Source organism: Astatotilapia calliptera, chromosome 19 (genome assembly GCF_964374335.1).
Source record: "Astatotilapia calliptera chromosome 19, fAstCal68.1, whole genome shotgun sequence".
In the NCBI taxonomy this organism is placed as follows: Eukaryota; Metazoa; Chordata; class Actinopteri; order Cichliformes; family Cichlidae; genus Astatotilapia; species Astatotilapia calliptera.
Genome location: NC_137440.1, coordinates 20,229,881 through 20,254,048, shown reverse-complemented (window position 1 = coordinate 20,254,048; position 24,168 = coordinate 20,229,881). Strand labels below are relative to the sequence as shown.

At 40.2% G+C, this 24,168-nt stretch overlaps 1 protein-coding gene across 1 annotated transcript in view; it reads right to left on the bottom strand.

The window, feature by feature from the left end:
* frmd6 (FERM domain containing 6) overlaps positions 1-17,816 on the bottom strand; it is a 31,218-nt gene extending 13,402 nt beyond the window's left edge. The window contains exons 1-3 of the mRNA XM_026151511.2: positions 17,639-17,816; positions 2,063-2,338; positions 531-621 (exon numbers count right to left, since the gene is read on the bottom strand). Coding sequence (XP_026007296.1) covers positions 531-621; positions 2,063-2,161 — 190 coding nt within the window. The 5' untranslated portion in view covers positions 2,162-2,338; positions 17,639-17,816. The remainder of the gene's footprint in view (positions 1-530; positions 622-2,062; positions 2,339-17,638) is intronic.
* Positions 17,817-24,168: the final 6,352 nt, after the last annotated feature.

Below are 24,168 nucleotides of genomic sequence, written 5' to 3'. Positions count from 1 at the left end.
ATTCGGCTTTTGTCAGACTAAAGTAACTGTTAAAACTGTTTGAAAAGCTAAGCTATACAACAAGGAGAGATTGAGAATTTCCTTTTAGTTCTCAGTTTATTTGATATTGACAAAAGTTAGTCAATTTTGTCTGTTCTTCTGTAAAACAAACTAAGATTCATTTTTAGAATTAATATTTTGTTTCTAAGTGGAACTGACAATTTAGTAGTCTGTTTTGTTTGTTCTATTTTGAAACTTAAACGCTTTAGCGGCTGCCTTTTGTGTAGTTTGCAATATTTGTCTTTATTTATCTGAAAAAGTCTCATGTTCCTTAAGTACATCTACCCTGTTGAACTTATTATGGGAAATAAATATATAAAATAAAAACAAGCTGCTGATTATTTCACATTTTACTTGTGAGCAACGGCACATTTAAATCTTACAAATATAGTTATTTGGCTTATATCGTGATAGATATCGTTATCGCCTGATATGAAAAAATCTCATATCGCCCAGCTCTACCCATACCCCTAAATGAAAAGTAGTCTTACTCTGAATAACACTGAGCCCAAACAGATGACAGTCCTTCAGCCTGAGGAGGTCACACACCTGGACCAACAGTTCCTGGCACAAACTCTTCACCTGGGGAGGAGATGTCAGGACAATTATTAGTGATCGGCAATGTGTTGTATTTATTCTGCACTGTTATGAACCACTACAAAGACCTGGGGCATGCATGAGCAGCACTCTGCATGCATGTTTATCATCCTATGACATCTTGTGCAAGCTTAAACATGTTGTGGTACCATGGTGTTAGCCACCAAACACAGGAAACTATAAGCAGATGGGTGATTGTAGATTGAAATTAAATTCTGGATCTTTTAACTTGAAGAGATTCATGAACTTTCTGAAATATTGACTAGAATTTGCAATGAAATCAAAACTTCTCAGCCTGTGTGCTTTTAGGTTTAGTTCAAAAACCTTATTTACTTTGACACTTACAGTTAAACCTAATCCCAACCTTAAGCCAGTGGCCAGTAGCACCAACTGGTTTTTACTAAGCCTGTACTACCAAGCAGACTTAACATGCTCTCCGAGCTTGTATAACTTGATTTATTGTCATTTTCATAAGGCAGTTTCACCAGTGGTGAAATAAGAATGTAAACAGAGCTATTCTATCTAGCTATCTGGTGTTGGCCAGAGGGGCCGATGGCACGATATGGCAGCCTCGTTTCTGTCAGTCTGCCCCACGGCAGCTGTGGCTACAACTGTGGTTTGCCTCCACCAGTGTGTGAATGTGAGAGTGAATGAATAGTGGAATTGTAAAACGCTCTAGAAAAGCGCTATATAAATGCAATCCATTATTATTTATTATTATCCAGTCTGCAAAAGAACACATTGGATCGCGGAAAGATCTACTGACCAGGCCAGAGACATTTCTTTGAAGGAAAAAAAAAAAGATCCTGTAACAGTTATTGTTTTTGGAGAGAACTACCTTGTTTTTCCTTGCTTAGATAGCATGGAAAGCACTGAGATCAATCAGCTGCTTGGCTGATAGCTCCTCATTGAGTGTAAATGTATAACTCAATCAGCAAACAGCTCTTTAAAACTTATTGTAAACTCAACATGATGTGTAACAGTAGAGATGATTTTGACTTCATGCCTGCTCCTAAAGGGCTTTAAAGCTTTTCATTTAGATGCGGTTATGTCTACCTCTGAAAAACGAACCAGGCAGCTTTCAATCAGGAACCTACAAAACAAACACCTGTTTTCCGAGATAAGAAAACAAAAGGTAGCTCACCTAAAAAACACCTGGCACAATCAATGACCTATAGTACTCTGAGAGGTAAAGCGCTAAATAGTTGAACCTTCAGACAAAGCCGAGCAGCTTGGTCATTGACTTTCTTTCTACAGTCTCGCCCACAGACTGTATATAAAAGATGTGCATCATCTTTGTTTATGTTTCTAAATCTAATCTAGAAAATAAAGCTGCCTGTTTGTCAATTAAAGCATTTGAAGTACACTACATTATTTCACTCATAAGTATTTCTTTACCTTAAAAAGTTTTTATGCATCTACTCACATTAACTATGACATTCAGTGTGTCATCATTGGGCAAAAAGACACAGACACAGCGGCGGTCCTGCATGGTTTTGTTGTTGTGGAAGTTCAGTTTGTTCATCTTCGTGTGGCTGAAACGGGACAGGCCTCTTCGCCTGCTATCAGGCCCTCCGAGGACCCACCTCCACCACCGACCAGACCTGCTTCAGCTGTAGCCCGGTATAGACGCACCTATGGGCTCAGCGGGCCAAGCAGTGCTCACAAGACAGGGCATGGGGACCCGAGCTGCAGTCAGCCACTGTGAAGACACATGATAGAGAACAAAGCACTTGATGTTAGTACAGTCTGATTTATGCAAATGTATGAACTATAAAGATGTGCTCTGCAATGTGCGGAGGAGGCATGGCTGACATTTAAAATAAATAAATAAATCTAAATTTGTCTGAAGATCTAAATTATTATTTAAAAAGAGCAAAACTGTACTAATAAAGTCTGACAGGAATGAGAAATATAAGACAAATAAGGAGGGGAAGCACTCCTGTTCATTTCCATGTATATGTGACACCATTTCAGAAGACTATAAATGACGATAAATGATAAATGGAAGCTGTGGAGGTGGGTCTGGAGAGGAACTGATGACATGTAATGCTGGGTTAAGGAGATACTGACTAAGCCACTCGCACTCCTATCCAATTTCAGTTTATGTCACCACCTTTCTTTAAAAAAAAAAAAAAACAACAACTCAATCTAGCTGCTATTCTCATCTTTGACAAATGTAACAAACTGCAGCTTGAACAGCTGTCTATAAAAACCTACACAGGGCACTGGATGCTGACTGGGTGTCTGATTGTGAGCCAACCAGCTCCACATTTCCCTCCTGGCATTACTTTTGTCAACTCATTCAGTTCTGTTAAAAGCTTTTGGCTGTCTGACTTTCTTGAATTTTTCACCGTCTGCTGGAATCCAAATGCAAGAGTCAGACTGTGGCAGTGTCTGCTCCATGCCTTCTTACTCAGTTTCCTAGAATTAAAGTCTGAAGATGCTGAACAGGAAATAAAAATATTCCTGAACCCTCTCATTTTAATTTTCAGCAGTATTTTCATATGAAAGGCCAACTGTAACTTTATTCTGTGTATGAACCTGAAGTCAGGTCATATGAAAACAGTTCTGATACGCCCCACAGGGAACGGTTCTGGCTCCGTTCCTCTTCACCATCTACACTGCAGACTTCTCCCACAATTCCACCCAGTGCTTCCTGCAGAAGTTCTCTGATGACTCTGCAATAGTCGGCCTCATCACTGATGGGGACGACAAGGAGTACAGAGGTCTGACCCAAGACTTTGTGGACTGGTGCCAGCTGAACTACCTCCAGATCAACGCCAGTAAAACCAAGGAACTGGTGGTAGACTTCCGCAGGCACAAGCATTCTCCACTGCAACCACTGAACATCCAAGGTATGGACATTGAGGCTGTGGACAGCTACAGGTACCTTGGTGTTCATCTGAACAATAGACTGGACTGGACTCATAACTCAGACGCCCTCTACAGGAAAGGGCAGAGCAGGCTGTACCTGCTGCGGAGACTCAGGTCGTTTGGAGTGGAGGGCCCACTCCTGAAGACCTTCTATGACTCTGTGGTGGCTTCTGCTATCTTTTATGGTGTGGTCTGCTGGGGCGGCAGCATCTCTGCTGGGGACAGGAAGAGACTGAACAGGGTGATCCGCAGGGCCAGCTCTGTTCTAGGATGCCCTCTGGACCCAGTGGAGGTGGTGAGTGACAGGAGAATGGCGGCTAAGCTGTCATCCCTGATGGACAACATCTCCCACCCCATGCAGCAGACTGTGACAGCACTGAGCAGCTCCTTCAGTGGGAGACTGCGGCACCCACGGTGTGGGACGGAGAGATTTCGCAGGTCTTTCCTCCCCACTGCTGTCAGACTCCATAATAAAGACTTTAACTGATCAAGCACACACATCCATACATATGCAATAATACTAAGTGCAATAATCCTTTCTGTCATCGTTGTATTTTTACTCAGTTGTATATAGTATTTGTATTCTATTTTTATCTTATTGTATATTTATTTTATTTTATTCTACTGTATATAGTATTTTATTTTATTCTATTCTGTACAGTTGTGTACTGTATTTATTCTTATTGTATTCTAATTTTTGCCTCATAACTTTTGCACTGTCCACTTCCTGCTGTGACAAAACAAATTTCCCACGTGTGGGACTAATAAAGGTTATCTTATCTTATCTTATCTTTTTGAACAGCAGTGTGTTCCCTAGTTTCTTACTAAGTACTATAAATAGCAGTCTCTCACACAATAGGCACACCAACAGCTTTAACAGCTTCAAGCTGTGAGCTACTAGCTGCTCACAGCTTGAATTACACCTAAGGATGTGTGAGACCTTCAGAGGGTATGAAAAGTCTCAGACCAGACCAAAGAAAGTTTAAGAACAATCAGTAAAGATTATCACTTCTTCCTGTTTAAAGTCACTCACCTTGAAGGCATGTTGTCATTAAAAACAGGCAGGATGGGTAACAGAGAGGATCACATTACCATGTGAGAAACTATTAGCATTTAAAAGGATGCAGTTAAATAATACAAGATTCACTGACAGGTAGTTCAGCTTAAAGATTCAGTAAGCAGTACCTGCATGTAGGGCTGCCACAAACGATTATTTTGATAGTCGACTAGTCACCAATTATTTTTGCGATTAGTCGACTAATCAGATCATCATCCACTGGACGTAAAACTACAGCTTATATAACTATCATTAGCTTACAGCTTTAAGCTTTTAAGGTGCTAACTAAAAATAAAGACAAGATGATAGTTTATTCAATTTTAATGAAATTTGCAGATTGTTTCGGTAAAGTTTAATAAACTCTTTGCTATCTAAAATATAACAGGACACCGGGGTATATTCTCCAGCATCTCACACTTCTGATAATCAGCTGTCTGCTTGACGTTTATTCAGCTGTGTAAAAACTATAACTTTAATCTCAGCCAAACCGATTTACTCAGGAACAAATAAAATACTAAATAAAAAATAAAAAATAAAAAAAGGCCAAACAACAACATTTTTAATTTATCTAAGTGACTCATATATATTTAACCTGAGTCGCGAAAGACGGCGGTGGGTTTGAAAACAATTTGCTGGGAGTCCGGTGTTCTCACGGCGATGGTGACCTAGCCCCCGGCTAGCTATCGAGCTAGTGGGTAACAGACGTCTCCGAAAACTGAGCCGATATTTGAGGTTTACACAGCTACATTCTCGCCTGAAAATATGTTAAACGTTTATTTTGTGACCCAGAAAGAATAATAAGAGTAACATTAAAACTAACTAGCTACCGCCATTGTTGGAAACTAAGCTGGGCCGCGCTATGAATTCTGGGACACAGCTACTTCTTCTTCTTCGGGGTTTAACGGCAGCTGGAATCCTTGTACATGCAGTGCTGCCATCTTCTGTTTCAGTCTGTTATTACACTCTTAAATCCTGCTATTATTCCTGCGTCTTTTGCGATCTTCCAAAGCTTCAAACGACACGTCGACTATTAAATCAGTCGTCGACGATTTTGATAGTCGACGTAATCGTGACTAGTCGACAAATCGTGGCAGCCCTACCTGCATGCCATAAACACTGCAGTATGAGCTCCCCATACAGCATTTTAGTACCACTTATAAAAACTAAGTGGGGAAAAAAAATCAGTCTTAAATCTGTAAATTCCAGCTTTAACAAAGCAAGCACTACTGAAAACAACCCTGAAATTATTGAACTCATACCAATAAACAACATCCTTAACTGTAGGACTGCACTTCTGCAGCAAAGTCACCGACCATTTGTACGCCTGCTGTCGACATATAACACTGCTTTGTTCCTGCATAGACAAGGGGCATTGTGGGTAAATCGCCCATAAATACACATACTGTTGACATATAGCATCAGTTCTCATTAAAGCTGGTCATTGGGTGTGCAGTGTAGCAGGCAACCAGCCACTCAGCAAAGTCAGCTGATGAGCCATGACTGGGGCAGGTCCCTGCGTTGCTGCTGACCTTGACTAAACCTGCAACTGCACTGCACACACGTGTGTGTACGGGCAGACAGAATTAGAGACAAAATTTACAGTAAATGGTAAATGGCCTGCATTTGTATAGCGCTTTTCTAGTCCGTAGGACCCCAAAGCGCTTTACACTACATTCAGTCATCCACCCATTCACACACACATTCACACACTGGCGATGGCAAGCTACATTGTAGCCACAGCTGCCCTGGGGCGCACTGACAGAGGCGAGGCTGCCGGACACAGGCGCCACCGGGCCCTCTGACCACCACCAGTAGGCAAACATGGGGTTAGTATCTTGCCCAAGGATATTTGGCATGCAGCCAGGATGCAGCCTGGGATCGAACCACCGACCTTCTGATTAGTGGCTGACCTGCTCTGCCACCTGAGCTACAGCCACCCACAAGTAAGAACATTCATAAGGACACACACTCACACTGGGTATGTTCCTGGACTCTTGCAATGACCATATGTCAGGTGTTACTACAGGGCAGCTGAGCAGTGGGAAGGCAGCAGGGTTAATTAGACATTAGACCAATCTAACTGGATTACTACTCTCTATCATTGTTTCCTCGTTGGAGCACGAGTCATGCAAGTGACCCAGGACAGACACAATGTTTACAGACAATACCGTGCTTAGCCAGAATGGCAGTGCATGGAAAATAAAGCCAAGGCATGTGTACATACATAAAAAATACAGGAGGTTTTAATTTACATTACAGGTTAGCTTCAGAATTCTCCCAATCATAGCAGTACTGTAATACTAGAAGCATGCTTAACTACAAAAACATTTGAAAAGCATAGTCCCTCATTCACACCAATGTTCCATTTCATAATAAAGAAAGTAATTGAGATCCACATAAAATCTGAATGACTCCTTCCTCTCTCCGTGCCTCACCTCTCCACTTAGTTTCATGAGATAAGACTGGTTGATTTTCACCTTATGTTGCTGGAGACAGACAAACGCCAATGAAAACACACTTGTGCTGTATGTCTCAAAGGCTTTATACAGTAAGCGGCAAATATAAGTTATGTGGGAAGTAGGGCAGGGCGATATGGCCTAAAATCCATATCACGGTATAATTTGAAGCACATGCAGTAACGATATATATCGCGATATATTCTTTTCCACACTATAAGGCACCAGATTACTTTTTTCAAGTAACGAGTAAAGGGATTACTATTGCAAAAACGGTAATTAGATTACCGTTACTTTCCCGTAGGAACACTGCGTTACTAAAACCGTGATTTTTTTTTTTTTTTAGCGAGAATGTCTCATGACAATGACGTAAGCGAGTGCGATATTTGTGACAACAGCTGTGTGCAGATCAACAATGGATAATATATCGAGTGCAGGAGAAGAGTATGAGCGTGCAGCGTTTAAAGCATGGAAGTACTGACCTTATTTTGAGTTTGATTCCATAAAAAGTGACAAAAACATTTGCGTCTGTTGTGCATGGGAAGAAAACTTCTTTTTACAGCGAAAAAAACCCCTAAACAAGCACCGAGTGCGCAACGACGTAATGGGAAATTCACAGAGACTCGCGGATTCTTCAACTGACTTGCAGCACACCTGCACCAGGGAAAACCTCCGCCTACCCCACTCCTATTTTATACTCTTTTATACCCACTCTTATTTTATTTATTTTCTGCTGTGTTTTACTTGCATCTATTTGAAAGACTGAGTGTAAACACAAAAAATATGTTATTTTATGCGCTGGGATGTGCAGAAAATAGGTTTAAATGTTAAACTAATTTCTTCCAGTCAGAGAATGGTGCATATAATTTAATTTTTGCTTGATGCATTAAGTTAAAAGATTAAAACTGATAAAACAAGTTTAAAAAAAGACTTTTCCATTTGATTACATTTTGTATGGTGGATTATGCAGAAAAAGAATTGGGCTGAAAGATCTATCACTTTATCACCTATTCAGGTTGTAAATAGGGTTTTTAAAAAGTAACTAAGTAATTAATTACTTTTGAAAATAAGTAATCAGTAAAGTAATGGGATTACTTTTTGGGGGAAGTAATCAGTAATAGTTACTGATTACCTTTTTCAAGTAACTTGACCAACACTGTAAGGCACACTTAAAATCCTTTAATTTTCTCAAAAATTGAGAGTGTGCCTTATGTATGAATTCTGGTTGTGCTTACTGACCTTGAACCGATTTTGGCGTGCAGAAATCTGTTAAAAAATGTTTTAGTACAACTTTGGTAAGCCACACTGCTTGGTGGATTGTCAAAGTATTACTTTATTATATTTGAAAAGTGCTTCATCTCTTGATGACATCATCATCATGCGCTATCGCGGTAGAGCGGTATAGTCAAAATCTCTATCGTTGGCCAAATTTATATCGTTTATATTGTATATCGTTTATATCGCCCACCCCTAGTGGGAAGTTTAAAGTAATAAGTCAAATGGCACATAATCATTCAGTTTGTGACACAGAAAATAAACAGCTGCTGAGACCAGAAGGTTTGCAGAGGAATTACATATTAATTATCAGTGATATTGAAAGGTTAGTAACAGAACAAGCTTCACTGGTTGACCAACCACAGGTCTTGCAGTATCCATATGGCAGCTGCACTCAGCATAGCTCTGTCTTGTATTTAAATGTTTTGGTTAAGGTGCAAAAATCAAGCAGCTCCTCAGGGTGGCTCCATATGACATGTTGTGCAGTGAGTGATGATGGAAAGCAGGGGTAGGAAAAAAACAAATGTCACATCTTTCATACTACCCATTCATTACACTTTTACATTTTTGAATGGTGAAAGCAAATGCCTCTAATATCAAAGACAGCGGTAATGCAGACATGACTGCATTTTGCCATTACTGATGGGATTGGGGCTATTGTGTCATGTCTGGTGTACATGTGACACATAACTGCAGACTTGTCCACCATGACAACGCACTGGTCCTTTTCATATATGCAATACATAAATTTACTGGATTTATCAATTTGCTAAATTGTTCCTCAAGGCTTTAATCATATATAACCACACAACAGTCATAGAGGTGGGAATCACCATACATCCCACGATACGATATTATCACAATACTTAACGCACGATACAATATTATTGCAATTTTTAAAAATATTTTGCGATATTCAGATTCTGTACATAAAGGTAAACTTTATCAATATTCATTTTATCTAATATCAAAGTCTCACACTCAGTCTCTCATTTCAGTCAGCTTTATTGTTGACAAACTGAACGGTTTGTATCACAGTCTAGTCCAACTTAATGAATGCAACCATCTGGTACAATTATAGCTATTCTGAACTATGCAATTTATAAAAACTATGCAGCCCATTCAGCAACTGAAGAATTTGAAAGTAAATCAAAACAAAACATAATTTTGCATTAAATAAAAAAGTTTTAAACTTAATTAAAATAAAACATGTCTTAAATTAAAATAAGTAAACTGTCATATTTATTGCTGCCAGCTGCCAAAAACAAGTTAAACACATTTGGACAGTGAAGGAATGTCAGGATTCTTGCTCAGAAAAAGGATCAACATGCTCTGAGCACAAAAACCATTTTTGTAACAAAATATCGATTTCTGCTGTCCCTGTATCGATACATTATTAGCAAACAAAATATCACGATACTACACAGTATCGATTTTTTTCCCCCACCCCTAAACAGTCATGAAGACAGCTATTTTTTTTTCTCCATACGTGCACAGTACTTACTGAATCTAAGCTGAGGTAGATTAAGCTCTGTGGTGTGTTCAAGGGGATACATCACGTCTTGTAAGAGCGCCATGCTAAGTTTTATGGAAATGTGATCAGGGTGCTGCATTAGACATAAACCATTCAGATGGCGTCACATTAATGGATAAGTGTGTGTGTGTGTGTGTGTGTGTGTGTGTGTGTGTGTGTGTGTGTGTGTGTGTGTGTGTGTGTGTGTAGGGGCCTACTGGAAAGAGAGTGCTGGATAATGAATCGGATGCTGCTTTCAATCCCCTTCTACTGGATTGCAAAGTGTGATTGCAAGTCCAACTAAGCCAACACCCGCACACAAAGCGGCCAACTGCGCTTCCTCCTGCCTTTAAGTCTAAAACAGGGATCCTGTCAACGTGGCAGGACCAGGCATGACACCGAATCCCACACTGAGATACAGAGCAAGTCCTTCTGTCAAGAATGCAGCTCTTACTTTCTCATTCTTTCCCTCCATTGACATTAGAGGAGTGGACACTTCCAAGTCTTACAAAGCTCCAGGAACACAAGAAGAAGAAAACTTCCTCTACTTGGAAAAGGAAGAACACACTCACTGAAGGCGGCTGTGCTGTGCTGATTTAAGTGTAGCTTCAGGTACAGCATATGTCAAAGTTAAAGAAAACGGAGAGAAGAAGAGTGGATATATATACACAACAAAGAACGAGAGAGCAGGCGGGAGGGAGCTGGAACAAGGCAGCGCTCAGAGCTTTGGCATGAAAAAAAGAAAAAAAACTGCTGTAGTCAGGAGAATTCCTCACGAACATCTGCTTCTCATTCCAACAATGGTGGCCTTTGATTCCCGATGCACACAACGAGCAGCACCGCCACAATCCTCTGACAGCATCTGAAAACCTGGAGTGGCACACGTGCACTGTAATCCCTCATGTGGAGCTAACCAAAAAAAAAACTGTCAAGCCAAGTGAACTAAGATTTTCATACTTTCTAGTAGGGCTGCACGATTTTGCATAAAATGAGAATCACGATTTTTTGGCTTAGAATTGAGATCACGATTCTCTCACGATTTTCTTTTCCAGTATAAATATTTATTGCACTTATTAACTGCACATCAACTTCGTAACAGTTGAGACTGAACATAAAAACAATAAATAAACATAAAAACAACAAATGTCTCACAACAAATGTTGTACTGCTTGAAATTCCGTCTCCACCGTTGCTCAACACTGCAGTGCAACACTAGAAAAATAGTTGCGGGACGGCACTGTGTAGCGTTTGTCTAGGGTGTTGATCATTTTCCTAAATCCCTCGTTTTGCACAGTGTTGATGGGAGCCATATCTTTGGTCAGGTGATAAGTAATAGCCTCCGTAATTTCTTTGTGCCTGCGGGAGTTCGACGTGTATAGGGAAGCGCTGTATAAGGTTCCCATTATTGATGCTTGGGTGGTTGACCGGGACGGATTTTCTCCAGTCACTTTCTCGTCATCCCTGACGTGTTCTCCGTTGTTTTTTCCCTGCCAATTTTAGCATCACACGGCACAGCTTCTGTATCACGTGGTATAAGGCTCCGCCCTTGTCATTTGTTGAGCAGGAAGAGTGAGCGCTTGTTTTCATGCAGGTTACGTCCCGGATCAAAATGCGGTACAATCGTTGTCGTCTTTTTTTTAATTTTTTTTTTATCGTTGTCATTTGGAAATGAGATCGCACATAAGTATGAATCGAGATCGAGATTTTCTAACGATTAATCGTGCAGCCCTACTTTCTAGTTACTGTGAAAACTTTTTGGTGCTACTTTTAAGAGAGATTCCCAGAAAATATAACAAATACAAATGAGGTGCTATTCTTTGTCCAATATGACAGTGAACTAAGCATCCCTGGGTTTCAGACTGTTGTGAAACAAAACAAAACATCTACGAATGACACCTTTGACAGGTAATTTATTTATTTGTAAAAGAACCATAAAACGTTTAAACTGCAATAACTCAGAAGAACTTCACAAATATTAACTAAAATCCTCAATTTTAAGAAACTGAAGCACCATAAGGTCATAATATGCTATCCTCGACATTTCTTTTCTTGGGATTGAACTTTAGTCAGAGCAAAAAATTCTCCACAATGGGGTATGTGTGAGGAACAAAAACACAAGACAAATCCTTATATTATACAGACATGTTTCATGGGCTTCAGATGGTGCCCTGGCTGAAATATTTAAAGGGCACAATTTTTATAAATGGCTCCAATGACTTAATTCGAGTAGGAGCTGATCCTTTTTCCCCTCACAGTTCCCTGCCAAAAGATCAGTTTATGCAGCTAATAGGAAATGTTGCTGAGCTGACAAGTAACTCTAAATCATATTAGTCACAGGATGGCATTAACCTGCCGACTAAGACTTCCCATCTCTTCTGTTTAACTTGCTGATGGACTAAATGAGAAGAAGAATAAAATAAAATAAAAATTAAAAAAACGCTGGTGGTGGCCAGTGGTACCACTCACTGTCCATGGTATGAATTTCAAAATCCTATGTCAACTTGTTCTCAAGTTATCGCATTCATAAAACTTTCAGAAAAAATTATCTCTGACCTCTAACCTTAAGGTCAACATCACTGAGATTCACGCTCTTCTGAGAATTTTTGTAGATAAATCTATGCTATCAATTTCAGATGAGATGACTTCCTTCTTGAGTTATTGCATTCACGAGATTTTCAGAAAGCTTGACCTGAGATGTGAACTTGAATTTTAGTAGATACACCTATGGTATCGTTTTGAAACTCCTACGTCGCTTCATCCTCGAGTTTTTGCATTCACAAATTTGGTTGTCCATCTTGCCTGCCCACCTGGTAGGGTAACAACAGGACTTAACAAACCAATGGGAGCAGGACTTAACAAACCAATGGGGAAACATGACGGTGGCTACACCCACCTGTCTATGAGAGACACACACAGACAGTTTTCCAATGCTAGGGCTAGTGAGCCAGTCAGACCTACAATGCACTGGCTGAAATGCTGCAGTGCACTATTTTCTCTTGAGCCCTTGCCCACAAAAACATCTAGCAGATATTGTGTGTAGACTGTCAGAATTCCTTGTCTCCTACCACCCAGCTTGCAGAGTATAAACTACCTTTTGGCTCTGAGCAAAACTAGCTCTGAGAACCAAAACCTAATTTTGGTGATTTATTAAAGGTTGATGAAATGTCTGATGAAAATCGAGGCAAGTATTCACAATGCAGACAAATCCAGCCCCAGCTCTAGAAAATATTTTGTCCCTCCATGCCAGTAGATGGATCATAAAAAATAAAAAAAAGATATGATCACGTGACCTCTAAATTTTTAGGTGTCCTCTTCGACTATTCTCATGTTCAGTAATTGCTGAATGTCAGACCTGAATACAGGACAGCACTGTATTGCTGTTACATAATTCACAGAGAAAAGTCAAGGAATAGGTGCCCTCAGGGTAAACTACCACTCAACCAGTAAAATGCAGTTTCAGTATATAGGAGCCATTACTTGAATTCACTGGGGTGGTGAATTTTCAATGGTGATATATATACATATATTTTTAGGATTTTAATTTTAAAATCATTTTGCATCTAAAATTTAGGCTGGAGTACGCACCCCTTCTCAAACTGCTCTCAAATGCCTGTGCATATTTATGTCAGACTTAGGATGTAATTGCTTAACCTGGCACGGGTTAGCACATTTCTGTTTTATTTTTTCCAAGCAGTTCCACAATAGGCTGTTTGTTGCCTTTGGCTCTGCATGTTTCTCCTGTTTATTCAATGGCATCTCATTTCAAAGTGTCACACGCACACACACTTTACTGGTCCAACACCTGGTATGTAGTATCTTCTTTTACTTCAGCTCTGTTAAAAGTTGCATAACTGCCACCTTTGGAAGTTGTAGCACATTGCATCCTACAAACCAGCAGTAAAAACAACATATTTCATATAATAAAACAGTTAACAGTTAATATTTAATAACATTAACTATTTAATTTATATTTTTAGCTTACAAAATTTAATAATCACAAAGATACCCATCACCTCTCGTTGCTGACTCTGGATTTATAATTCATAAGTCCTGTGTCATCATTCTATTGTTGTTGCCAAGGTTAAATCTTTCTGCATCAATACCAGTATGCGATATATTTTCAGGTCCTTTGAATTTAAATATACTGGATTAGAGTTGGCTAGGTTTGCAAAGTGGCAACATGTGAAAGCACACAATACAAAACCTTCTCTTTCATCTTATAAAGGAAATTAATATGCTTAAAGTTAAAAGAATGTCCAGGTTTCCTTGTGTTTTGCCTTTTTCCCCTAGCTTAAACTAAATATATTTTTGTAATCTGTAAATTGATTCAGAATGATCACATCCCTCACCGTTTGAATATGCCACTTTTCTTTCTTTCTCTACAACAAAAAGTAGTAACAGAAAGCTCCAAGAGAAAAGATTCAGGGAGTTCTCAGTGAACACCTTAAGCTCGGCTACTTTTATGGAAAAACTGCTTTAACAGTCATAGCATCTGGCATCCATGTGGCTCAGAGGAAGGACTGAGAGCTCACACACATATCTTACACTGCCGGCATTGCCAGACATGTTAAGACAGAGTCAGCAGTCGCTCCCTTCCCTCCCCGCCCAGCATTTAATCTTGGACTCTGCATGAGTAACCTCACAAACCTAGCAATCGCAGTGCAATTCACCACAGAGACATCAACCCGACCATTACATATGCTTGAAATAGCACAAATAGCCTTAAAGGAGAGGGTTAAAAAATGAGCTGCAATTATAACAAAACCCCAACCAGAACCGGTTGTTTTGTTTCAAGCAAAGTGCCCCATTATAACTGCATGAAAATGTTTGCACAGGTGATCTAATCTGTTTCCTGTGTGCAACTACAAGGATTGTCTTCCAGTTCCTTACACTGTCACACTAGGGGAGAACCACAACACACTTTTTTTTGTTTTGTTTTTTTCTCTGGAAAAATGCTTGAACTGTACGGACCTCCTGGACACCATTTTTTATTTTTATTTTTTTAAAAAGAAAGGAAAACAAGAGCTCTAACCTGATTACCTGGTTGCATGCCAGCTACGAAGGGCTCTGGAGCATGAAAATGACCTCAACGGAAAGACAAAGTAGAGATAATTGGGCCAGTGTGTTCAGCCATCATCAAACCCATACAACACTTACAGCTGGAATTACATCATAGCATGCTGAGAAATAAATACACTTTTTCCTAACGGTTTTCTTTAGTTTCTCACTATCCGGTGTTACTGACCCACCAGTGGTCCCATGTCTCTGTAACTCATCTCACAATCAGTCCTACCAAAAACCAACAAACCAGCCTTCAGGAAACACCAAGAGCTGCATTGAGAAATAAGCCGATAATATCCTCAGGGGATGCCGGCAGGTTAAATCTCTCAGGTCCACTTCCTCAAAAAGACATGAGCTTCACTAAAGAGCCCAGCTAGCAGAGGAAAAACACAATCCAAGGAAGAAGGACATGGGAAGACAAATGCAGGAAGAGCTGACCCATTTTTTCCCCTTCTATCTCCTTAGCACACTTAAGCCTTTCAGCTGAGGTAAAAGTATACCACCCTGATGTTTTTGCTTAACATTTTTGCTGTTTTTGTCCTGTCAGAGCCAAAGTGTGTTCATGACTCTTGAGGCAATAAAACCTGTCAATTGTGAGAATTACAAAGATACATAAACAGCTTCTCTGGTAATTAGGTTAGTTTAAAACTGGCCTTTCCTGAGATACAAGCTACCTGGAGCAGCTATCTGGGCTAGATAGTGATGGCAGCAGAGAGCCGAGGGCACCTGTATAACTAACAGAAAAATAGATTTGAGGGTGTATACACCCTCACACTGTAGACACTGTGCAGATAATACATGCAAGATGGCAAGAGATAAAGTTTCTCATACTTCATGGCAATAACAGTAATTTCACTCTTTCTTGTGTATGTGTATCACATGGTCCTGAAACTCAAACACAGTTTCACCTTATCTTCTAGCAACAAAACCAAGGGCAGATAAAGAGAAGAGCCTTTTTAAAACACGCTTCCTAAATGGTATGATAATCCCCACATTGCATTATGTCATGCTTCTTTAGGAGAATTTGCATTGCAAGTTGAGAGTTATGTAAAATACAGGTAACTGGTTATCTTCAGTTACCTACAAAGAACACCACAGGAGTTTTCCTCTTCAGCTTTGTTACTATATGTAGGCATTTTGTACTCACTGCAGAGATTTAGTATCAAAGAAAGCCAGCCCCAAGGCTAAGGATTCAGTTGAGCTTCTGATGCTTAGTGTAAAACTGCAGAGATCATTGAAAGCTTCAGAAAAACAATCAGTAAAACATTCAGTGAAGTAATGTCAAGTGCTGTTTATGGTTTTTTAACAGAAAGGTAAAGCTAAGGGTAAAAGTTTTAGAAGGAGCTCAAAAAACATAACAGAAAACATTACACTCACAAAGTTTTAGTGCAGTTAGAGAGGGGGATTGCCTTGTGAAATTATTGACCATCCCGTCACACATTCCTACAGACTTGCATGAATGAGTCACCCACACACACCAACCAACCACCTTTGTTCAGTCATTTCCTTTTTGTTTCTAACACCAGCACTGCTCTTCCCGTGCAGACAGCACCTGCACTATCCCCCTCTCCCATTCACTTTGCTCTATATACACTATACACCACTGAGCCAAGATAGTGTCACCATATCAAAAAACATGGCTTGTTTTTCTTCCGTTCTCCCTTACAGCTGGACCAGAGACCTGGATAGCAGGTTGTATTTGGGGAATGGTCCAAGCAAAGTATCTGAATAAGCTGCCATATGTAGTGGAGAGATTTCCTAACGTTATCAGGGGGATCCCCCTTGCCTGACTATGCTGGTGTCTTCAGAGGCAGCCAGCGTGACAAGTGCAGTAATCATCACTGTGCAATGTTTATGCATTGTGCAAGAATGTTTATTACATTGCATTAATGTCCCTATTAGAGCTTGGCAAAGAAAACGAATGACAAATTAGTTAACATCAGTCCAGCTGAGAAAGCGTCGTTTCTGCTTTGGCTTCTTCTGAAATGAGGTCATTTAAATCAGAAAATGGACAATAAACCAAGGACCCATGCAACATTTTTAGCTTTAAATAAGCAACACCTTTCCATAAACAGAATCCATAGATTCCCATTCTCCTTTGTGTCTTGATTGCCCTTTGGTCTAATATTAAACAGAGGGGGAAATTGCTGGCATTCCTGTGCGCTAAGACAACAACTTTGCAATTTGCTTAAAAGAAAACAAAAGGGGGATTTGAAGCAACAAACAACCGGGATAGGACTGCAATAGGACACGCATACTTTTTGCCATTTACGTCCCCACAGCCACACGTGTGCGGTATTTACACAACAATAATAAATCCTGGATGTTAGTCATTTTACTGTTAAACTGGACTGGATAAAAACACAACCCCCAAAACGAGATATCCGCTTCTTAATGATGGGACCAGGTTTCTGGTAATGATGACAGAAGATGGGTGAAGACGTGCAAATAAAATAACTCGTTATGTACCCTGAACAAGCTGTCTTCACGTCGTGTAAGTAAAGGTAAATAGCAGCGACTAAGTCCACGATACTCATATTTCAGGGCAACATTCCCAGTCAAATATCCTGGCAGCATCCCAGTTGATGAAGCAACGCAACTAATCTGCCCAGACTTTGCGGCAACGAATTTGAACATCTTGACCCGGAGAAAAGACGCCACAGCCCCGCTAGCTAAAGTCCTAACCGTTAGTAATCCCCCCGCGTTAAGTCATAAAAACGGCTAAAGGTATTCAAAGCATTTGGCCGGCGATGTAAAACTCACCTTTAATGACAAAACAAGTTATTCCCCTTTGAAGTGGTTAATCCAAAAGGAGTTTTTTTTCCGAAAAGAAAAAAAGAAAAAGAAATCCACAGTTTAGAAAGACTTCAGTAAGTTTTTAGGAAGAGTAGTCGTTCGGCCGCCTTCGGCTGGAGCCACACTGTCCGCGCTGGAGCTCCACATAGGAATACATGTGCGGTGAAGGGACGAGTGAGAGGAGGGAACCGGGATGCAGATGTGGGTTTTCTGTTTACATGACCCAACAAAATAAAGCCAAACGACTATTGGCAACATATGTCAATATCCCAAAAGTATACTCAGTAATGTGCCCGGGGACAGTTTATGCCTGTTAATATGGAGAATTGCCGTGGAGCTTATAGTGCATCCCCCCTAATAGAGGTCTGATTTGGTATCTTCCACGGCCGCCTCTCATTCCATTCCTCCCAGTGTAAGACTCAACTCTGCCGCATTAAATTTGGAAGTCGCAGCAGGGAGATCGCGATAAAATAGTAACGGCGTCGTTCGTATGTATTAAAAGCCTAGCTCAAAAAGTTTGAGATGTAGGGCACTTTGTTTTATTTCAGGATCACCAGCTGTTTTGGTCTTCTTCTCCTCTTGCACTGTTATTGAACATGCAGTAACGGGCAGTATTTTCCACACGGATAAAGGAAGGATACAAAAACCTATTTTATAAAACGTCCAATCATGTGATATTATAGGTCATAAAATTATCATAAGGTGACTTTGAGCTCAACGCACTTAATTTTGAACTGTAAATGTGGATGTTAGCACATAGCAAGTCAGTTTTATCAGTTAAGAAAACAAATTGCACAGCATAAATTGCTTAGAATAAATAAAGAATAATATACGCTAATTTTACTGATTTTTAAACCTGGGCAAAATGCATATAATGAGAGTAAAGGTTAGCCAGCCCTAAGAATGATTGTAATAACTTAATAACTGTACATATGCTTCATATTCATGTTTATTCATTCCAGTTACTTGTGTACTGCATCCTCACCAAAGGGTGTGCTTGGGGAACCCAGCTCCACCTTTGTGATGTCAGGCAGTGGTTGCTTAAAAGACAACAAAAAATTAGGGAGAGCCCCTTTTAGGTGACATGCTGACCTGTAATTAGTGTGTGGGGGCTCCCACTCTGCTGCAATTGCTTGTCAGGGGAGAAAAAAGACGAGTGTCAAACATGAAAAGGGGCTTGGAAGTGTGCCTGGTCAAGCCAGGCTAAAACCCCCATCTAGTCCAGACTGCGCAGAGCTTAGCTTTGAAGTGACATCAGAAAGGGACCTGTGAACAACAAAGCGACCCACAGGCCATTATCTTCAAAAAAGAAAAGGAGGAAAAGCCACAAATCCCAAATCCAGGATGAAACGCTGATCAGGTTACTGTCGTGTTTGAAGATAAGTTCAGAAGTTGGTGGTGACACCTCTGCAACATCATTAATTCTTGTTGTGCAAGTACTTTGCACAGCCCTCTCCCATTTTCCCACTAAATGCAAAACCAGTGGAACAAATGCCACTCCAAATGTGACATACCTGACATATTCCACAGCTTATTTCCACCCCGTCTGCCTCCTTCTTAAACCGCAGAGTGCTTCCAGCCTTTGTCTCCCTGTCTTGATTTGATTAGCTGGGTCTGGCCAGACTGGAGGTGCAAAGGAGGGGGAGCTTTTTGTTGAGGCAGTATCTGGCTAATTGACATAACTCTTTCTGCTTTTCTATCTCCCCAGGGGAAGATGAACAGCTCCCCCACCAGACTTTAGTCTCAGTGGAGAGTCCTTGCCATCAGCTCTTCCTTTGGCTTAATATGACGCACATAGCCACTCTGTATACTCAAAGCAAGGTAAAAAGAAAGACATTATAATATTCTCCTGTGGAGTGATAATCTGCAGTGGTGATTTGGAATTTATTTGGTGCACAAGAAGGGACACAAAAATAACCCCTGCAAGAATGCTCTGGATCATCAGCTTATAAATGTTCCATACTTTCCAAAAGAGCTTACGGATGAGCATGCACAGACTGGTTTCACCGTCTAGATAGCTAAAACTAAATGACTTGAGCATGCAGTCATTACTGGACTGCATGAATTTTATTTCTTAAGGACATTAATATGTTATACCATCCTCTGCTCTTATTGCTTTTACTTTCTTAAAATATTTTGGACCAGAGAGTCATGTAGAAAAAAACAATACACCTGGGATCACTTTATTTAACTTCCATCTTATACTTGTGGAGAGCAGCATGGTTCTTTTTATAAGATAATAGTGTCAAAATTACCCCGAGAGTAAACAATGACATGTCACAAGTTACAAGTTGCAACTTGTTTGCTGCACATTTTGTGAAATGTGCCCTGGGGACCTAAAGTAGTTCTGCAGCATGCACTGTAAGTCTGCGCTCTGCAAAGCTATTCTTCTGGGTGCAGCTTTGCACTCAGAAATGATGCTATAGTGAAACAGGACAGGGACAAACAGCCTGTAGAATCAAAGGTGGGAGGGCACTGTTGCCTGAGATATCAATGTAAATAGATGAAAACAAGCAAATAGGGGATTTCACACACATGTTTGGTAAGTTACCATTGTCAGTGCAGTTATTATGAGAAACAGGTTGGGGAATTTATCGTCAGAAATCATAATCTGTCATTTATTTGAGTAGTGCTTTGATGTTGCCAACCATCCATTACCAACATTTAACAGAAACCTTATTTTGCCTTCTCGCTGAGCAGATATTTACGTTTGAGCTGAACTCTATCGGCTTTTTGTTATCTTTTCCCCGTCTCTGCCTTCAAAAGAATGCTTGTACTTGTTCTGTTAAATACAACAGCCTGGACTCTAAGAAGCTGAGCATGCATTCAGAGCTCAGCAGATGTTCTCTAATTGTGGTCATTTGCTCATCTGTTATGCAAGGGTGCATACCAAATGTATTAAGCAGCATCAGAAGAGGAAAGAAGAGGAGTACAAACATCTCTGTTTCAAGTATTGCTGCTCTTTTGTAGTGTCCTTTGAATGCATTCTCAGGCAGTAAGGCAGATGGCTGGTCAGTTACACGATGCTATGGACTCAATATTCTCACTCCCCGGGGAAATCTCAGGGAAATAGGGTGGGGTATCTGCATGGAAGATAACTTAAGTGTTATGGGGAGAGGAAGGCTTCGAGATGCTCTGGTGTGCTGTAATTTTACCGAAGTGCAATAATGAAACAGATTACTGAAAGTTTTAAGAACGAACTTCCTCATCCTGCAAAACTGGAAGAAAAGATGGGTGGTAATCCCAAAGCCCTGGTGCAGTATAAAGTTAGTCCAAGAGCAATTCTGAAGAAACATGCTGAGTTTCCTGCAGCCACATAGAAAATAGAGGTCATTGATCTGAATTATTGTGCCAAGGTCGTCTTCAGATACTGTCTGAGAACCCTGTGGCATCAGTAGTGGCACTGCAAGCTGAAATAAAAAGTTTATTATGCTGTCTCGTGGTGCAGGTTTTGATAGCAAATCTCACTAATCATCCAAGACTTGTCTCTGTTTGTTCTCAAAATGTGATTCTCCAGCATCGAGCAAGACAATCGCCGCTGTATTGTTGAAACAAAAGCAACAAGCATGTCCCGCTAAAAAAGGTTCAAGTCACTCTCACATTGCTCACAGTCACTGGCTCGTCTCACAATGCACTTTTCACTGGACGTTGAATGCTGCGGCTCAGAGAGCAGGAGAGAAAGTGACAGAGGAAAACATATAAACAAAGAAACAAAGTGAGAGAAAGAGAGCTGTAGATGGGGGTGGAAGAGTGAGGTCACCAGATGGTACAGTGAAAAGAATGCACAATGGTAACACAACACTGCTTTCTTTCAGTGTGCTCTTGTAATCCCAAACTGCAATACTATATGCAATGCACATGCCGACTATAACATAATGTTGGCATTAGTGGAACAGGAATGAATAAAGCACCAGTCTAAGAAGCCTTATGTTATAGAGAGTTTTATCAGTGATAACACACAAACAATGTTTGTATTGATCCAATTTGTAACATGTAAAATAAGTCTGGGAAGGAGAAAAGGCTGTAGATAAATGTATGGCATTGGTAACTGGTAATAAAATAAAACACACAGCTCTCTGACTAGCCTCTTGTCCATGAGCAGTGAGCTGTTTTTTTGTTGTTGTTTTTTTTTTTTTTTTCATTTCTCTTTCTGAAATGCTCGAACATGACGCCGCCCATATCAGGAGCTGACATCTTGTCTATATTTGTATTAGACAGCAGAATTTAACAGGACAAAACAGACAATATATTGTTACAAAAACCTCTGAGGGCAGAATTGTTGCGCTTTTTGCTTTAAATTCATAAACTGAAGTTTTAAATTGAACTGAGCATGATTTTCAGCAACAGTTTATTATTGTTACTTTTATAAAATTTAATGTATTTTTCTCACTGAGGATCATATGAATGTGCAGGGATGCTCTGTGGAAACATGAGCCACAGTATACAGTATGTGTCTGTGTGTGTCGTCACAGTGGGTTGTTGTTTTGTTTTGGTATGGCATCCACGTGGCTAATGTAGCAACATGGGGTCACGCTAGTGCGATCAGTACGGGCCAGATCTGAGCACCAGCTGTCATACCTGGCCATGTCCCCATTCACACAGCCAGCTGGCGCTTTATCAGCTCTGCTGCATTACTTGTCTGTTCAGAACTATTATTATGAGTATTACAGGCACCACATTTCATTTAAGGAGCATCATTTCTGGAGGTGCCTTTACTGCCATAGAGGAATGTCTGTAATATTTTTCCATGGATGAAAACAAGCATTTGCCTTGGGTATAAAAAGAACATCTTAGACAGGCAGAGTTTCACAGAAGTAAAAAAAGAGCAGCGGTTCACCAAGATTTTAAAAAACTGCACTCAATAATGTTCCTCAGCATAAAAATACTTTAAATACTCTTCATCTAAAGTACATTATATTATCAAAAGATTGAATCTACAGAAATCTCTGTGCGCAAACAAGGCTGAAAGTCAATATTGGATGCTTGTGTGGCATGCAGGCGTCACTGCATTAGAAACAGGCATAATTCTGCCATGGAAATTACTGTGTGAACTCAGGAACCCTCCTATAATTAATTGTCTCTGACTACAGTTCACTGTATCATCCACAAATACAGGTTAAAGTTCTGTTGCGCAAAGAATAAGTTATATGTGAACATGATCCAGTAATGCTGCTGTCCTTTCTGGGTCAAAGTGGAAAACTGTTTAAAACAGGAATGTAATTTCATTTTAGAAAGCATGGAAATCGCTTCCAATGATCTTCTTATCAGTGCTCAGTTCATAAACCTGCATCTCTGGTGGTATATGGGTGCATTAGTATCTATGGAATTGGCACCTTGCACATCTGTAAAGGCATCAGTGCTGAAAGATATAAGAGCAACATATGCTCTGGTCCAGATAATGTCTTTTTCAGGGCAGCTAGAGTCTTATATCAGACAGGAATGCGACAGGAATTGGCGACCTTTGAACCATTTGCTTTGTCCTTGTAATTCAGTCACCGCAGGTGTCACTTTACATGGTGAATATCCCTCTGTAGCACAATCAAACACTGACTGGAACCACATTTAGCACTTACCACCATAAAGACTACTGATGTTGACATGTTTTGCATTATTCATTAAAAGTATTGGATGCTTTTGGATGATGCAAAATCTATCTGTGCTTTGACCATGCATAGCCTTTCTGACCAATAACAGATCACAACAGATGCTTACATAAGAGACTATTAAGAAAATGGCTAATGGCTTTTTATAACAGTAATAAAGAATTATTGATTTTCTCTTTCTGGCAGTGATGGTTTACCAAAGATCATGGCTTCACTTTAACTTGATTCTGGCCAGTCACAGCTGGTATTTGTGCCTTTGAGCAAGGTTGGAGAGAAGAATGGGCCAAATTTATAATCAGTTTTACCATAAATAGTTAGATTTCAGTGAGAATCTGCTTCCAGCATTTACTGTAAATATGTGCTGAACATTTTATCATGAATAGCACCCAGCTGAAGTGTGAGAGTTAACCGTCTATGCTATTAATAACTCCAGTATTTTAATATAGTGTGTTGTCTGGAAGTCAAGGTTAAAATGTGTCAGTGAAAAGCTCCTGAGCTAGCAGTTGCCTTGTGACTGATGTTGTCTGCACACACACAGGACACCTTGAGAACACTTCTTCCCCCAGGTGAATAGCCATCATTACCCAACCCTGAAAGCCTAGGTTTATTGTTACTTCCTAAACCGAGAAACACATCCGCAGTCCATTAACATGAATTAAGATGTTTACCTTTTGGTGAAAACTCAACAGCAGCTCTCAATCAGTGGGTTATTGTCTGTCCCACCACAGGTCACTGGTAGTTCCTGAGTCATAAATCACCTGGGCTAACCTTGTCCAACATCTCGAACCAGTTTTACGCTGGATTTTCACAGCAGGGATGAGAATATCTGTTGTTGGGATTAGTACTGATTGCAATCACTGGTACTTCCCAGCCGCAAGGGTCACGGAAGAGGCC